The sequence below is a fragment of the Pseudorasbora parva genome, chromosome 17 (genome assembly GCF_024679245.1).
Source record: "Pseudorasbora parva isolate DD20220531a chromosome 17, ASM2467924v1, whole genome shotgun sequence".
Taxonomy (NCBI): Eukaryota; Metazoa; Chordata; class Actinopteri; order Cypriniformes; family Gobionidae; genus Pseudorasbora; species Pseudorasbora parva.
In genome coordinates this window covers 13,645,478-13,661,512 of record NC_090188.1, presented here as the reverse complement: position 1 = coordinate 13,661,512, position 16,035 = coordinate 13,645,478, and the positions used below count along the sequence as shown (strand labels likewise).

The following is a 16,035-nucleotide window of genomic DNA, read 5'->3' as shown; positions in this document are numbered from 1 at the left end:
ACATTGTGCTAGAATAAGTGTGTACTTGATATATGTAGGCCTATATGCTTAAAATATTTGAGATCCTGTAAAAAAAAAAAGATAAAAAGGGATGTATGTATGCACTATTGTAATTTTTCTTTGAATAATAAAAAAGCTCCACCTCTGTAGATCTAATGGGTGGAGGGATAAAGTTATGGCAAATTCACTTGCTCAACCAGCTCATCTTCTCTCACCGTTTAATACACAATACAACATACTTTAGAAATCATATTTAACAACCGAATTTGGTACAAATAATGCAATCAGCTAAAAAGTCAGGTAAGTTGTAGCTACTGGAGGATTGGCGATGAATCTCCTTTTTCTTATAAAACATTTGTGGAAATTTTGATAAGGATGCTACTGTATAGATAGAACTAAATAAGACATTGTGTATAGATCATTTTGTTGGCTCCATGCCCACTGAAGTGTTGTCTGATTATGTAACAATATCATTTTGAAACAATATCTGATATTCTAGTAGCTCAAACCCATTAGACTGAGTTATCATTTTGTGCCTTGTACCTTAGCTAATTCCATGTGAGATATATACACTTTTGACAAACATTTATGGGACACTGACATTAACTTGACATTAAATTAAATCGTTTTTTCCCCTTCAGTGTATTGTTTACAGATTTGTGCTCAGTAATTCATCAAAGGGGAATCTGTCCTAATAGGCCTGTGTATTTTTTAGATAATGATGCTCTAATTTAATCAGCATAATGAGAAGCACAGTGTTGTTTTGTCATAAAGTTATATAATGTTAAAAAACACAAAAAAACAAAGCAACTATTTTATGAGGACTAGTGCTATGACAGCATGTCCATATCTGTTTTTCTCCCATGCAGTGAAAAACATGTGAGGCAACTGATGATAGTCATGAGTTCTCTTAAAGTCTCACAGCTTGTGTTCAATGACTGGAAGAGCTTTGGCTGTGTGCTGAAAATCTGCTACAAAGTTTCCTTTCGCCCAGACATCAAACTGTGAGAACAACACAAGCAAAGTACAACTTTTTGAGTGCAAAAATAAAATGAACCCTTCTGAAACAACTATTACAATGTTTTCATATTTTTCTTTTCTTTAAATATAATGGAGACAAATGTGTCTCCATTATATTTGATGCAAATATATATTTGCTCCATGATGCTCCATTATATATGATGCTCCATTATATTTGATATATTTGTGCTGTGTTGATGCAAACTTCATATAGTGTGGGAGAATTTTATTTTAAAAAACCTATCACTCCAATTCAACTGTGTGTATATATGTATGTCTGTGTTTGTGTGTGTGTTCAGCAGTGTGTTGTTGTAGAAATAAAAAACCTTCCTTTGGCTCTGTAGGTAGCCTGCCTTCATGAGGCCCAAACATGGAAATCTATGCTAGCTGATGAGAAGCGTCATGAAGAGGCCTAGGGACTGCATGTGGGTGCAGTTTTATCTCAGTTTAGCTTTCAGAACCTGGCTTTATCTCAGGGGATATGAGCAGTCATGTGGTTTATTAGCAATGAAACAAAGGGTTTCATGTCTTTCAGAATTACAGGAGCTGCTTTGTTCACAACCTTGAAAAACTGTAACCTTGACCAACCCTATAAAATTAGGGTTTCCAAGAATCATCTTCCCTTTTCTTATGTCTTCAATGTAAAGAATGTGGTCCCAAAATACAGGTGGGTGTTGAATTATGTTTAAATAACAAGATCTAAAATATCTATTGTGTTAGCAGAAAATATGCTAAGTGCTTGTTTTCAATGGACATCGTCTGATATGTTGAAAATGTAGAGTTGCATATGCACATAACTTGTGACAACATATGACAATATGACAATATACAACGTACATATGAAATATCTATTTAACTAAAATATAAAGGCCTATGTATACAATTTAGTCTTAACAATAAGGTCACTGAGATGTGATTTTTGCATTCATGTGATTTCAGTTATCCCTACATTTTTTTCTGATATTTAGAATACATGTAAAATGCATTTTAGTATGAAAGTTGATCATGATTTGTCAGTGAAAACATTCATACATAAATTGCACACACAAATTAGCCATTGTTTTTAGTATGTTTTACTGAATCTGATTTTGGGATTAGATGCTAATAATTTGTAGATATAGTTTTCAGTTTAATATTATGTAGTTGATAATCTTGACCACTTGATGGCAGAAACTTGATATGCTCTGTGGTATTTTCCACTCAGCTATTGTGATCTTCGAGCATTATTTGCAATCAAAATGTAAGATATTAATTTCTCACATTATCTGCTTCTCACTATCACAGGTGTGACCAGCGCTTGCCTTAGTATGTGGTTTTGATTCATTTTACTCAACTGTTCTCAATTTTCAGAGAGGTCTTATTCAATATTTCATGAGTGTAGTCAGTCAGATACTGTTACATTACTATCAATAGGCCTTATTCATTCAACACAAAAAGAAATACTTTTTTTCAATCTAGATTGTTGCATTTAGTTCACTGGGACAATTTATTTATTTATTATAATTTATTTTTTATTTTTTTTATATATATATAAATAAACCCCATTGCCAGTTATCAGTTAGATTGGCTCCTATTAAATAAAACCAAACCACAAATTGTTGATTAGGTTCACTGGGGCCCATTATCATAGTTATTTTTTAAATCAGACAACCATGTTTGTTTTTCCCAAATGAAACGTATATTGTAACAAAAAGTTCTGTTATTCGTGTTACAATTGTTATTTACAAGTAGTGAACCATTGAGGCCTAATTTGCATACTGTATTATCAGCTTGTATATTCACTCAAGGGTGTTTCCTTCCTCAAACACAAATCACATATAGTTCTGCTCATATAAAATTATTCTCTGTTCCACAAAAAAACCAAACTGATTTATTATATTGTTGAAATGTTATATATGTTTATATTGTGTATCGATAGGCTACATTAATGCAATGATAAAGTGTCTACGTGTGGAGGGTGTTTTGTTCTATAAAAGCATCAGAGCGGCAGTAATACACTGCTGTGAGGTTGGGCATCATCATCATCATCATCATCAGGCACGCGCATTCTGTTCGCCCGCACTATCGTCAGACACCCAAAACGGGGGAGGCTGCTCATATCTCGGGTGCTAAACGTCTTCCTTTTATCTAAAGTACATCTGCTTTCATTTCCGTTCACTGTAAAGATCACTTTGTCGTCTGAATGGCTGAATCTTCAAGGATATTTTTATCTTTTGTGTGCCGTTCATTTTTGCCTCCGCTGGTCAAGAAGCTAAATGGCAGTTAGCCTAGCAGCGTCGCTACTCCCTGTAGCTGGACTAAATAGAAGTGGCCTGAAATTCAATCAATGAAAACCCCTTTCTGGACCAGCTATTAGATGTCTCTAAACTGTTATAAACCAGCAAAAGTCAAAAGGACGCAGCAACAGCGGTGCTTACAAGGCGGGGGTAATATTCCGGGTGCTGGGAAATAGTGAAAAGAAAAACGGAGGAGGACAGCAGCAGCAGCTGGTCGGCAGCTAAAGTGAAAGAAAAACACCTTCATCCCTGTGATGGCAAACGAGCCGGTTATTCTGAACGTGTATGATATGGTAGGTGCCTTTAAAACAAATACAGATACTTCACTCATGAGACAGAGGAGTATAATATTTGCATTAGTTCAATACATCCAATGGCTGTGTCCTAAAACAAAGTGAGGCAGCATTTTGAACTCGTAGCCTATTAGTCAGTTTACTAGACGCAGCCACGTGGAAATGTATTTAAAAACGGATAAAGCTCCATTAGTATTTGTTGTTGAATCTGAGGAAATGTGCAGAATTACATTTGAAGCTTGAGTTTATCAGAGGATCCAGCCTTTTTTATTTCCTTTAACAGACTAACCGCATCTCTGCATGGTCATCAATGTATCAGTTGTAGAATTGTAGGCTATGTGTCGAGATGTGACAGTCTAACTGAAAGCTGCGACCCAGTTAATTTAACTGTCATTTGAATCCACCTGTGATCTGAGACAGCTGTTGAGAAGTCTTGCTAAACACGGTATGTTCTCTGTTTTCTAAAACGACTCAGTTAATCAATATCACGCGAACATCGTTGCAGCCATTAAAATACCTCCGTTTTGTTTTTTAATGTCAAAGTAGTTATATTTTGTTTCTTTATTAAGTTAATTTAGAAAAATGTTTAGAGCAATTTTTTGTTTGTTAAATTAAAGTTAAAATATTTTTTTTAAGTGACGACTAGCGGCCGACAGTGCGTTAACCGCATGTTTAATCAATTTACCCTCTCAAATCAACTTTTGACTTGTCTTGCCTATAATAAAATCCATAAATATAAAACACTTCAAGCATCACAATGTTAGTTAAAGCTACGCTGTGTGATATTTTCCCCCATCTAGCAGTGAAAAGGTATATGACCATCCAGCGAATAATTTTCTTTAACTCCTACGGTGGCCGATTTAGTCCAAGATTAACATGGCAATCCCCCTCTTCACATTTGACACAGTGCCATCGAGTGTTAAAACGCGAAAGGCGAAGCTTGAATTTACGGATATGATCCTCTTTGGCTAATGCACTTTCAAGATGGAGGGGCAACATGGCGACCAGCATTCAAACCCCTCACCCGTATGTATTTTCAATGGCATATTATAAACTTACGAGAATACTTTTATTACTTGAAAGAAGTAAATATACATTAATGAGCACATATATTTTTGAAAGAACTAAGTGTTTTTAGCTAAGAATAAACTAAAAAAGTTACACAGTGTAGCTTTAATTTAGCCTAGCCTACTATTACCACCACAGTAAAAGGCATTTTTGATGAGCTGAGGCAGGCTGATAGTAGCCTACGGCTCGCAACGGCGTTCACAAACGAAACAAGCTAAACAATTAATAAACAAAGAACATGCAGGTTGTCTTATACCTTACACCTCCGCAAAATGAATATAAATCCGATCTTCATTTCCCACGGTATCCTCATTTAATGGAGTTCACATCAACGAAAGCAAAAGATTCAAGATGTATTTTATATAGCAGCTCATTTCAAATTCAAAGACCGCAATATGGGAGAGCGACCTAAGCACTGGTAAGATCATTTAGTCTCATTCATTTTTTTTTTATATAAGATGATTATGTTTTTGAGCATCTAGACTTAGCCTATTTTAAGTTCGGCCATTTGCGTTGGCTTATTGCTTTACTCATTTGCAGCAATGTGTGTTGCAGTAGCAGCACCATCATATCTATCTGACAAACATATAGGACATAATAATAAGCTCTCACACTTTATTTTTTAACCGTTTGCCAGGAGTTAAATGTACAAGTGGTTAAACAACCAGATACGTTTACATTTGTCCGGTTTTGCTAAAAGTTATTTTCGTCCTTTTGAATTGGTTTGTCAGAGAAAATGAAAGAAGGAACCAGTTGTAAAAAAGCCATAACTCTAGCAGATGCGCTGAAGAAATGCTCCATCCTGCTGGCGCGGAGGGAATGCACGTGACGTCACCATCAGCGGGAGGAACTGCGATTACGCCCTACTGAGTGGCAAAAAGACTGAGAGGCAGCACTGGTTTACAGCATGAATTCAGCGAAAACATACAAAACCTGGCCCGGCGCCAGAGTGGGGTAGGGGGAGGCTTGTCCACGGACCCCATGGACATCGCTGTTCCGGACTTGATAATGGCGTGTAATTTTCTCACTCAAACCACTGCCATCTGTTGCTGCTTCTGCTTTTAGAGGGAAATGCTGCCCATAACTGCTTGTCTAGGATCTGTAATCCTCTGTAAGAATTCGTAATAATAGCATATTATTAGCGAAAAGGAGCTAGCAAAAGATTCAGTGTGTATCTGTATTTGCACTTGTCAAATGATTACATTTCCAACGTGTTTTTGCTTCGATGAGTAATGTAGCCAATCACAGACATGTTTGTAGATTTCTACAAAGCAGTTGGCCAATCACAGGTGTTGAATTTCGAATCCACTCACCGCTGGAGTGTTTGTCCAGGACAGCTGCTGAGTTCAGTTGACACGTGCGTCACTGTGAGAGCAGACATTGTGAAAATAAGCGATTCACTGTATACCAGCTTCATTAAAATAGCAGAACTTTGTGCTGTTGCGTGTATTGAATGAGTGACCGTAGAGAGCGCTTTCTTTGCGCACTATGCAATATAATTTTTTATTTATTTATTAATAGGTCTATAATATATTCAGAATTTAAATAAAACTTTTGTTTTCCATTCTTGACAAGCAGCCACATACATGCTTCAATACACTGACCCATATACACATGCAGGATTCACTCTATAAATTGTGATGACTGACAGGGATACAAATGTGTGTATCGAAATCAGACTCATAAATGTCAGGAAAAAACGACTCCTGGCTTCATGTCAATATCCATGGATCACTGGATCTTTGGTAAGGAACACTATATCAAGCCCAACCTTTAGTTTAATCTGACAAGCATTTGTTTTACTCGCATTTTCCCCTATTAAATCCAATCACGCAGCCGTTCTTTAGCCACCCAGTCCCGGCTTGAAAGTGACGTCGGTGCATACCCTCTGTAATCATGTGCGAGCCATGTCTTGACAGTCGCGTAAGCTATTATGGTCTCCTGTTGTTTCCACCATCGCAGCACATCTCATTGTTCTTTTTAATGAATAAAATAAATATAAAACTAAGGAGAAGCTGAAAAAGGCCCGAAGCCCGGCCCCCATTTTAGGTATGTTGTGAAAATTGGCTGAAGCCACGGGCATAAATGCAGGGCTCTATTCTGAACGTTTCAAAAGAGCTTAAAGGCACAATATGTAATATTTTTGGATTAAAATATCCATAATCCACCAGAACAGTGTTATATATTTTGCTGATTTGTGTACTTGCGTTATACCAAATATTTGCAAGAATGTTTAAATCCAGAGAAATAAGCTATTTTAACCAGGACACGGACCATTCTGCGTCACCTATTAATGGCGTCATACCTCTACCCATGATTTATTTTGTAGAAACCATGGAAACACCAAAGACACTTTGTGTTAGACAGGTGAGCAACTGTTTGGATACATTCATCGACAGAATAATCACTGTTATATAGCTCTACACAGTTAGTCTTACTGTTTGAATCTCGTTTCTGGATTTACTGCGACTACTGTGTTTTACCATACCTAAAATCTTTACTTACTGCAGTGTGCAGCAAAAGTCATACACAGAGTAGCATTATAAAATATCATTGAGGAACAAGGAACAGACTAAATGGCGGACTGGAATATATAAGTGGACAGGAGCAACAGGGAGTTTTATTGGCCCTCATTTATCAAAAGTGCGTACACCAAAAAGTGCGTACGCTCAAATCCTACGCCAGCTCAGGAGGTGGTGTAAGTACGTTTGAGTTAGTGCGAAAATGCGCAGGAAAACAATAACACCACAAAACGCACTGACAAAGATATGCTATATTATAACCCACTGTAAAAAAACAACAACATAGTAATTATATACTTCGGTGTTTATTTTTGTGCTACATGGCCTTCAATGTTTAATTTGTGTGACTATACCAAAGCATTTGATTTGTAGGCATGTATTCCTCCAGTTGCAAGCCTGTGGGCTTTACCTGACGGTTCAGGGTTAGCCCCGGCAGCTGCGGACGGACTGGGACTGAAAATAATTCAGACTGACAAAATAATAAAAATGACATTCTTCTTCTTTTAAATAATAATAATAATGACATTCTTCTTCTAAGTAACAATAAGCGTCATTAATAATAAAAGTCATAGCCTAATAATAATAAGAATCTTACAAATTGTCATGCTATTATTAATGTGAATGAATGGTACTCCACATCACTCATCACTATATCGTACACCCCAATAGCCTATGTGTGCCGTGATATGAAATTAAATGCTAATTGTTTCAAAACATGGTCTGTAAAATAATACATTGATAATTTCTCATCCAAACAGCTATTTAAACTGCTGGAGTGCGCTTCTCAACCCCCACACTATTAACAGTACTCTTAATTTAGGTCCCAATTTTTTTTTGTGGGTGCCTTTAATCTCACTCTTTAAACTCGTTTTTTTCCACTTCCTGGTGATTGGCTTGTTGGGCGCGTCTCAATCATCTCACTAGTTCAGTAGTCAGGGCACTGATCAGGGAGTCAGCTCGTTGACTTATGTCCTAATCCGTGCCCTAACTAGTAAAATGATTGAGACGCGTCCGATCTTCACGGAGAAGTTTAGCTTCTTTTGCCGTCTTCCGTGTGTCCATGGCGTAAAATGAGGGCGTGGGGGAGGCGGGGACTTGAATATATAGGGGCGTGTTATTCTAATGACGATCGTTTTCAGCCGCGGCATTTATCAAGGGCAAGTATTGCATACACCTGGATTGCAGAGGTGCGCACAGCTTCATAAATCAGGCGGTGAGAGGAGTGTAAGCATAATCTTACACCAACATATACGCCCGTTTCTGCGCAAGATTGATAAATGAGGGCTATTATCTTTGAACTCCAATTCAAGTTCTCTGTTCAACAGTGCGTTCCAGAAGTAAAAAATCCTGTTTATTTTCTACAATTGAGAAGAGAATAGATTTTTTTACGATAAATTATAAACTGCTAAATTATACAATAAATTATAACAGGGTATCCGCGGGGTCTTGAAAAGTCTTAAAAGGTGATAAATCAATTTTGGGAAAATTAAGACCCTTATAAAGTATTAAAAAGTCTTATCACGGCTTTATAAAGTCTTAAATTTTGAAAGTATTTTGTTCAAGCTTTGTCAAAAGAGTTTGACTCCAAAAAGTATTTATGAATATATTTATTTTCATCCCCGTAAGTATTAAAAAACAACCGGGTACTCAGTCTGAGATCTGCTCGGAGCGCGCGCGGCAGGGATGGAAATTAGCGCCGCCACGCCACCAGCCAAATGCGGCTGATTTTGAGTTGTGGCGGGTAAACTCGCTTCACCTACCGAGCTGTTTCACCTCTTTGTAAACTTTGTTCAGTGCATGCGAGTGCTGCCGTATGTGCGCATATGACCAGTCGTTTTCTCCGTCATCACTCGCGTGCGCTGTGTGACTCGCGCGCGCTGAGAGAAGATCTGATGCTGTGCATTATCCGAGAGCGAGTCTCACAGCGCGCAAATATTGAGTTCTCTTTCAAGTCTTGCGCTTAAATGGACAAACTCACACAAGAAGTATGTCAACATGTCCATCTTGATGAGTATCCTAGCAGACATCGTCTGAATATGCCTTAAGTGAACTGTATAGTGTGCACAGTCGAGAAAGACGGGCATATCCCTGCCTCAGGTCTTAAAGGCGCAGTAGCCTTTACTGCTGCCTGAGGGATGTCCTTATATTTAGTTTGACATTAAACAATGCTCTTGATTGAATAGTTTTTGTAAGTTTAATAAGGATTAATCTTTCATTTAAACAGTTAAATATGCAGTTATTTTACATTTGATTACTTTATTCAATTGCTGTACCTTTCTGCAGGCCAGTAGACCTGTACATTATTATTTAATGAACACATGAGTGAGGTCGAGTTAAACATTCTAGTTTGAATTTTATTTTTCGGTTTTCGGCTTTGGTTTCTTCTTTTTTTGTTTCGGTCAAGAATTTTGATTTCGGTGCATCCCTACTGACAATGTTCTGCTCAGTATGTTGTCAACACGCTTCAAAGATGCCAGAATGAATAGTTTCATTCTTGGGACTAAAAACCATAAAACTGGAAGCCATAAAAGACCACAAATCATCGTGAAAATATCAGGAATTCATTGAGATTAAATAAACTGCCCAAGTATTGTAGAGCTTGTAGTATTAATTTGTTAAAAACAAAAAAGTGGCTGGTAAAAACAGTGGTAGACTTTGAAAAAAGTTAATTTCCATCCCTGGCGCGCGCCGTCTACGGGTATGCGCAGTTAGGTAATGTGTCGCCCTCCATACGTTGTAAAACAGATATGCAATATAAACAATACAAAATTGGCCTACGATAGAGATTTTAAGTCTACATTCGACTACAACTGTTTATTAAAGGTTTGTTGCCGATTAGAACTTGAAGTGCGATGAGGTCTTAAAATATTTTGAGAAGGTCTTAAAAAAGTCTTAAAAAGGTATTGAAATTAACTTCAGGATTCCTGCATATACCCTGTATAAACTGCTAAAGACAGATATACTGTGAGATATCAGGTGGTTAATCGATGGTGTATGCTTTTGTTTCAGCCATCAGTCCTCATTACTTCAATTTCTTTTTTTAAATTATCACGTTTAACAGTGGAAATATTGGTTGATATAATCTTTTATTCATATACAGTATAACACGTTAATTTTACCCTAAATGTATTGTGGGCTGAAAGAAGACCATAAGAAATTGCCTGGAAATATTGACCGTACCATTTAAGTAACGTCTCGTATGTCTCATTGACCCCTTGAAAATGGGTCATGGAAATGTATACTTTCCTTAGGCCTCTTCACTCATGTTAGGCTATTTTAAGCATATGTTCTCACTTAAAGATCAAGACTAAATTTGAGCCATCTCAGGTTTTTTAAGTTGTCAAGAAATTGTAATTTGGATGGGAATCGCTTTACAATCTGTATGCTCATAGTTAAGCCCATAAACCATGTAGGAGATTTATAGCCCATTTGGCTAGAGATGGGAAATCTGTCAGCGCTAATTATTATTTTTTGACAGACTAGTGGCCTGTGATTTTTCTAATATGTAGTTTGTATTTTAAAGCCAATTCATTATAAATGTTAAGTGTCATAAACCCATGATCCCTCAAACACTGGTGTCATGAACCCAGGTTCCAGCATGACTCGGGTCTTTAAACAAAAAGAAGTCCCCTTACAGCAGTTCCCAGAGAAAATTATCAGTGCGAGATCTCGCACATAGTTCAAGTCAGAGCTTGTAGATTTTATTTTCTAATCGCAGCTCTATTGGCATGAGAGTACTCTTGCTGAAAATCACACTTAGAAGCTAGTTGCTGATCACAGAGGGACTAATCCCCAGTTTTGTGATGAAGGATATGTGTAATAAGCTTTGAAGTAATTGAGGCCAAGGGGATAAGAATCTTAATTCACAACCCTGAATGAGGAGGAGTTAGAGAACTGTCTAGTATTATTAATGGTTTATTATGGAAAATGAGAATCTATTGAGTATGTAAAGAAACATTGTTAACATCCTTTTCAGATTTAACCTCTAAACATTGCAATCATCCCAGTTGCCCTTGAAATATGTTTGCCATTTGACAGTAATTCACTCAGACTTATGTTTCCTTATAGTACTGGATCAATGAGTTCACTACCTCTCTGGGAATTGGAGTCTTTCACTCAGGAATTGAGATCTATGGCAGAGGTAAGGCTTGTGATATGACTCAGACACAAATGAGTCAAGCTACTCAGAAGTCCAGTTTAACTTGCATGACTGTTACTAAGAAAGAAGGGGGTGTCTAAATATGACTAAACCACCTCACATCATAGATCTGTTGATGCAACAGGAAAAGACCTTGACATTCTGTGTGGTTTCTGCCTCCAAATGCTTCCAGTTCAATCAGAAGAAAACTCCCAAACAAAGCAAGTTTTAGGGAGTTTGCATAGGCATTCTTGATTGTTGTATGTACCTTAAGTCTGCTCTGTTGTGGCCAAGAAACCACACCGCGGAATGGGCTGATGGTATCTCAGTGTGCTAAACTGTGCATTGTCCTAAATGCTAAGTTGAATTGTTTCTCGTGCGCTCACAAAAGTCAACATGACTAATAAGAGTCCACAGCCTTCCAGTGTATGTTTTAAACTAGGAACACAAACTAAGGTGCTTTTAGCAGATTTTTTCCCTCTTAAAAAAGTAACATGGAATTTGTCCTCAGTAAGGGTGCTCTCCACACATTGGGACAGTGATTATATTTACAGCAACGTGATGTCCTCATTGTACAACATCACTACTAATATTTATGAACAACAGCAGAGCTGATATATTATGTAGGCTGCGCTCCCTCTCTCACCGTCTCGTCGCCATGCCTTTCGTACAATTGTCCCAACAGTTATAATATTTTCAATGTCTATCCACGTCATTACTGCAATGGGGATGCTTCTGATTGGCTTTAGAGAAAATGCACAGTCAAGGTAAATTTCCACACATTGTCAGTTTATCTGATGCACGTCTCCATAGACGTTTCACTTGTTGACGCTTTCACCCCGGAATTAGGCCCGTAGTGACCTTCCAGATCTGAAGCAGGCGCCAGCTTGCCCAGAACAACAAGTCCACCCATCTCTTTGGGTGCCCATTGTACACCATTCTCAACATTGATCTGTAACATAGAATGTTGCGCACATACACAGATACACAGTCTCTCCAAGTTCTAACCAAAACATACTGATAACGTGCTTTCTCTCAGTGAGAGGTACAGACAATAGTACAGTCAATATTCATTTTGACTATTTAGTGTTTCCTTAAAAGGAAATATAGAATATAATAAATTAAATGAAGGACAAATCTATATTTCATATCTGGAAGCCGGGGTAAGTGAGAAAACACTGTTTCTGCACTCCTGACATGTTAGGGGTGTGTGTGATGCCTCAAATCCAAACACACAGCAAAAATCCTTGTTGCTATCAAGTGTTTTAGTGACACATCACACATCTCTAGGCCAGATCCTCAGTCCTCCTCAGAGTCACTTCAAATATACACTTTAGAAAACAAAAAAACAAAGCAAATTCATAATTGGAAGAAGCATTATAATAATAATATAGGTAGATAAATATTGATTAAGGCTTTGATTATGATTTAATTAGGATACAGGTATATTGAAGCGACAGTGGATTTCATAATCACCCTTTCATTTTAAAAATGTATATTGCATCGTGTGTTTTTTATAGTGAGTCGGCTCACATGATGAGTTTTGGGGGTTCAGAACATCCGTTAAGGGAAACATTGTGAGCATTGATGCACCCTGGTTTTCACAGTGCATTGTTAAGACTTTTTTGGAAGCGAATGTTTCAGTGCCAAGGAAAGATTCTGAGTTTAAGACTACTGTGCCTCAACTACTGAACTATGGAGCTGATTAAGACGCACCTACCATTAGGCCATGGCTGCCCCTAAATAGCTTAGTGCTGCTTGCACTTTACAGGGTTCCTACGCAGTTTGAAAAAGTATGGAATTTGATTTATTTTCAGGTCTGGAAAAGTATGGAAAAACTTTTGTTTTTCCAGACTATTGCCCCAATTTAGGTTTCTTTGATAGAAAATTAAGAATTTTATTGGAAGAAAAAAAAGGATCATACAAAAGGTGTGTTTTCATGGCAGCTGTTTAGCAATTATGTAGTTAGTGTCAAACACGACTGCATGAATTCAAGGTGCATATTTTTCATTATGCAAAAATGCAGGTTATTAGTGTTTTGGGTTTTTTATGATATTTATAGCACCGTATTACAGAGCCTCTAAAAGGACCTTTTCAAAAATATATACAGACTTTCGTGAGCGCACGAGAAACAATTAAACTTGGCATATAAGAGATTTCACAGTTTAGCACATTGAGACACCTATTGCACTATCAGCCCATTATGCGGTGTGGTTTCTTGGCTGCAACAGAGTATGCATTTCAGCAGACCTAAGACCTCGAAATAAGACATACTGCCCTTGCAAAAGCCAAATTTTTAGCACTTTTTTTTTTTTTTTACAGTACCAGTCTTTTTTTTATAAACCCTTGAAGTTGGCAAATAGGCCAATGATAACAGCTGTATTGTGCCATCATATCATGGTTTCTCCACGGACACAGAGGATAAATTGGATATTAGGCCTATCAATGGAAAAAATTAAACTTTTTTTTAAATAAAAATCTTATAAAGCTGAATATAATGCTGTATGAACCATTTATGCTAAATATAATCTGAACATCTACAGAGAGGTTTGAACATTTTGAGTCTGGAAAAGTATGGAATTTTGAAATGAAAAATTATAGGAACCTTGACTTCAAGACCTAACGTACGGATCTAATGTAAATGACTACCTTATGTGAACCTTGTGTATTTTTGACATAACCGTGTATGTATTTGACAGTACAGTACTCATGCACTGTGACAGCCATTTCCTGTTTGCACACTTTGTGTGTGTGCACAAGCTCTGAAAACCATATATTCGTACAGCGTGCATGTACAATTATTTTATAACTGGCAAGGCTTTAAATTGCACAATACTAACAATCTCTGTAAAGGCAGATCGTGGTGACATTAATCGCTCTCATAGTCATATGAGATAAATCATATCGCAAAACCAGATCTCATACTTTCTTTTGTGTTGCAGAGTTTGCCTATGGAGGGCATCCTTATCCTTTTTCAGGTATATTTGAGATAACACCTGGTGACGCCACAGAACTCGGAGAGACCTTCAAATTCAAGTGAGTCAGAATCTTGATCTCCATTGCGATCAGACTGAAAGCATGTCTGTAAAAAAAAAAAACCTCTTCCTCTCTCACACCCTCTTCACTTTCTTGCTTTCTCAGAGAGGCCATTGTTTTAGGGAGCACAGACTTCACAGAAGAGGATGTGGAGAGAATTGTGGAGGAAATGGGGAAGGAATATAAGGGGAACGCCTACCACCTCATGCACAAGAACTGCAATCACTTTTCCTCAGCACTATCAGAGGTAAGCCGAAGGAAGTATATACATGAATTTAGTGGGTCCGTGTTGCCATAAAGAGCCAAAAATCTCACCATATCCTCTTCACATCTGCGCCAGATCCTCTGTGGTCGAGAAATCCCGCGCTGGGTGAACCGACTGGCCTACTTCAGCTCCTGTGTGCCCTTCCTTCAGAGCTGCCTGCCAAAGGAGTGGTTGACACCGGCAGCACTGCAGTCCAGTGTTAGTCAGGAGCTCCAGGGAGAGCTGGAGGAGGCAGAAGATGCTGCGGCCTCTGCCTCAACGCCTTCCTGCGCCGTGGCACCCGCTCCAAGACCTACCCGACACCAACCGCGCCGATGAACCCCGCTGCCTTGACTGACAGGCCACCTCCGGTTAGAGCTGAACCACAGCTTCTGCTGCCAATAGACCCCTCGCCCCTTCTCCTGAGAGACTAGCAATTCACCAGCGGACTAGATGAAGCCTACCTTCTGTGTTCACTGATTTCTTTCAGTACGCTCAAATGACCGTTACGGGCCTGGAAACTATCAATCTTGTTTACTGTAAAACTTTCCACGGGTTCGTCAGTGTTTAATTTTTTTTTGTCCTTTTATGTTTTGTTTTAAAAACTCAGGACTTGAATACAATGGCTCCGTTCAATCACCGTTTTTGTTTTCTATTTTTTTTTATGCTTTTCTTACGCTGGAGATGCTCGCTAGCCTTTTCCCCCTTATTCCAAAAGAAAGCGCCTAGTCAGATACATTTTCTATGGAGAACATTTGTTTACAGATTTCTTGTGTTCCAATCCGTGTATGATTGTGCTATTGTGTGCGGATTACAAAAGCCAAATCTCCACACTTTTGTAATGACACACATCCCACACTATGGTGACTGTGCCTGAAGATTTTTACCGTTACGTGCTCAGAGAGCTCTGCACTCTTTCTCTACAGTTCTCTACCTGTTCGGTCTGATTTTAGTGGCAGACTTCTTATCCTACAAGTCCTTCCGCAGATGTTTTACACCTTTTTAGTTTTAGAGTCTTCTATGTACTTGGGACAATATTTGTATTCCATTTTATGAATATTAAAGAAAGTATACAAGTTCTCGAACAAGACTTCATTCTGACTCAATGGTAACATATAGGGATGCACGATATTGGATTTTGCCGATATCCAATATGCCGATGCTGATATGGATACCACTATACATTTATTTTTTCTCTTTGTTTGGAAACAACACCATTTTGAGCAAAACCTTTTTTTTTCATTCTGGTTTCAGATTTCTGAGGTCTCCTTACTAAAAGGATTCTTGTCTTCTAAAAGGAAGATAAATAAATGTTAAGAGTTATTGCAGGCACATATCAACACGTTATCATATCGGCAAGGCATATCGCCATAATTTCTTCATAACATCCGGTGCCTATTTTTATATTTTAAGCATTTAACGGCCGATTACGATGTCG

The 16,035-nt window shown here is 37.9% G+C and overlaps 1 protein-coding gene across 1 annotated transcript; it reads left to right on the top strand.

The window, feature by feature from the left end:
* The first annotated feature begins 3,037 nt into the window (after nt 1–3,037).
* desi2 (desumoylating isopeptidase 2) lies at nt 3,038–15,698 on the top strand. The gene is made up of 5 exons (XM_067421474.1): nt 3,038–3,589; nt 11,248–11,320; nt 14,260–14,353; nt 14,459–14,600; nt 14,694–15,698. The coding sequence occupies exons 1-5, from the start codon at nt 3,551–3,553 to the stop codon at nt 14,934–14,936; spliced, it is 591 nt and encodes a 196-aa protein (XP_067277575.1). The 5' UTR covers nt 3,038–3,550; the 3' UTR covers nt 14,937–15,698.
* Nucleotides 15,699–16,035: the final 337 nt, after the last annotated feature.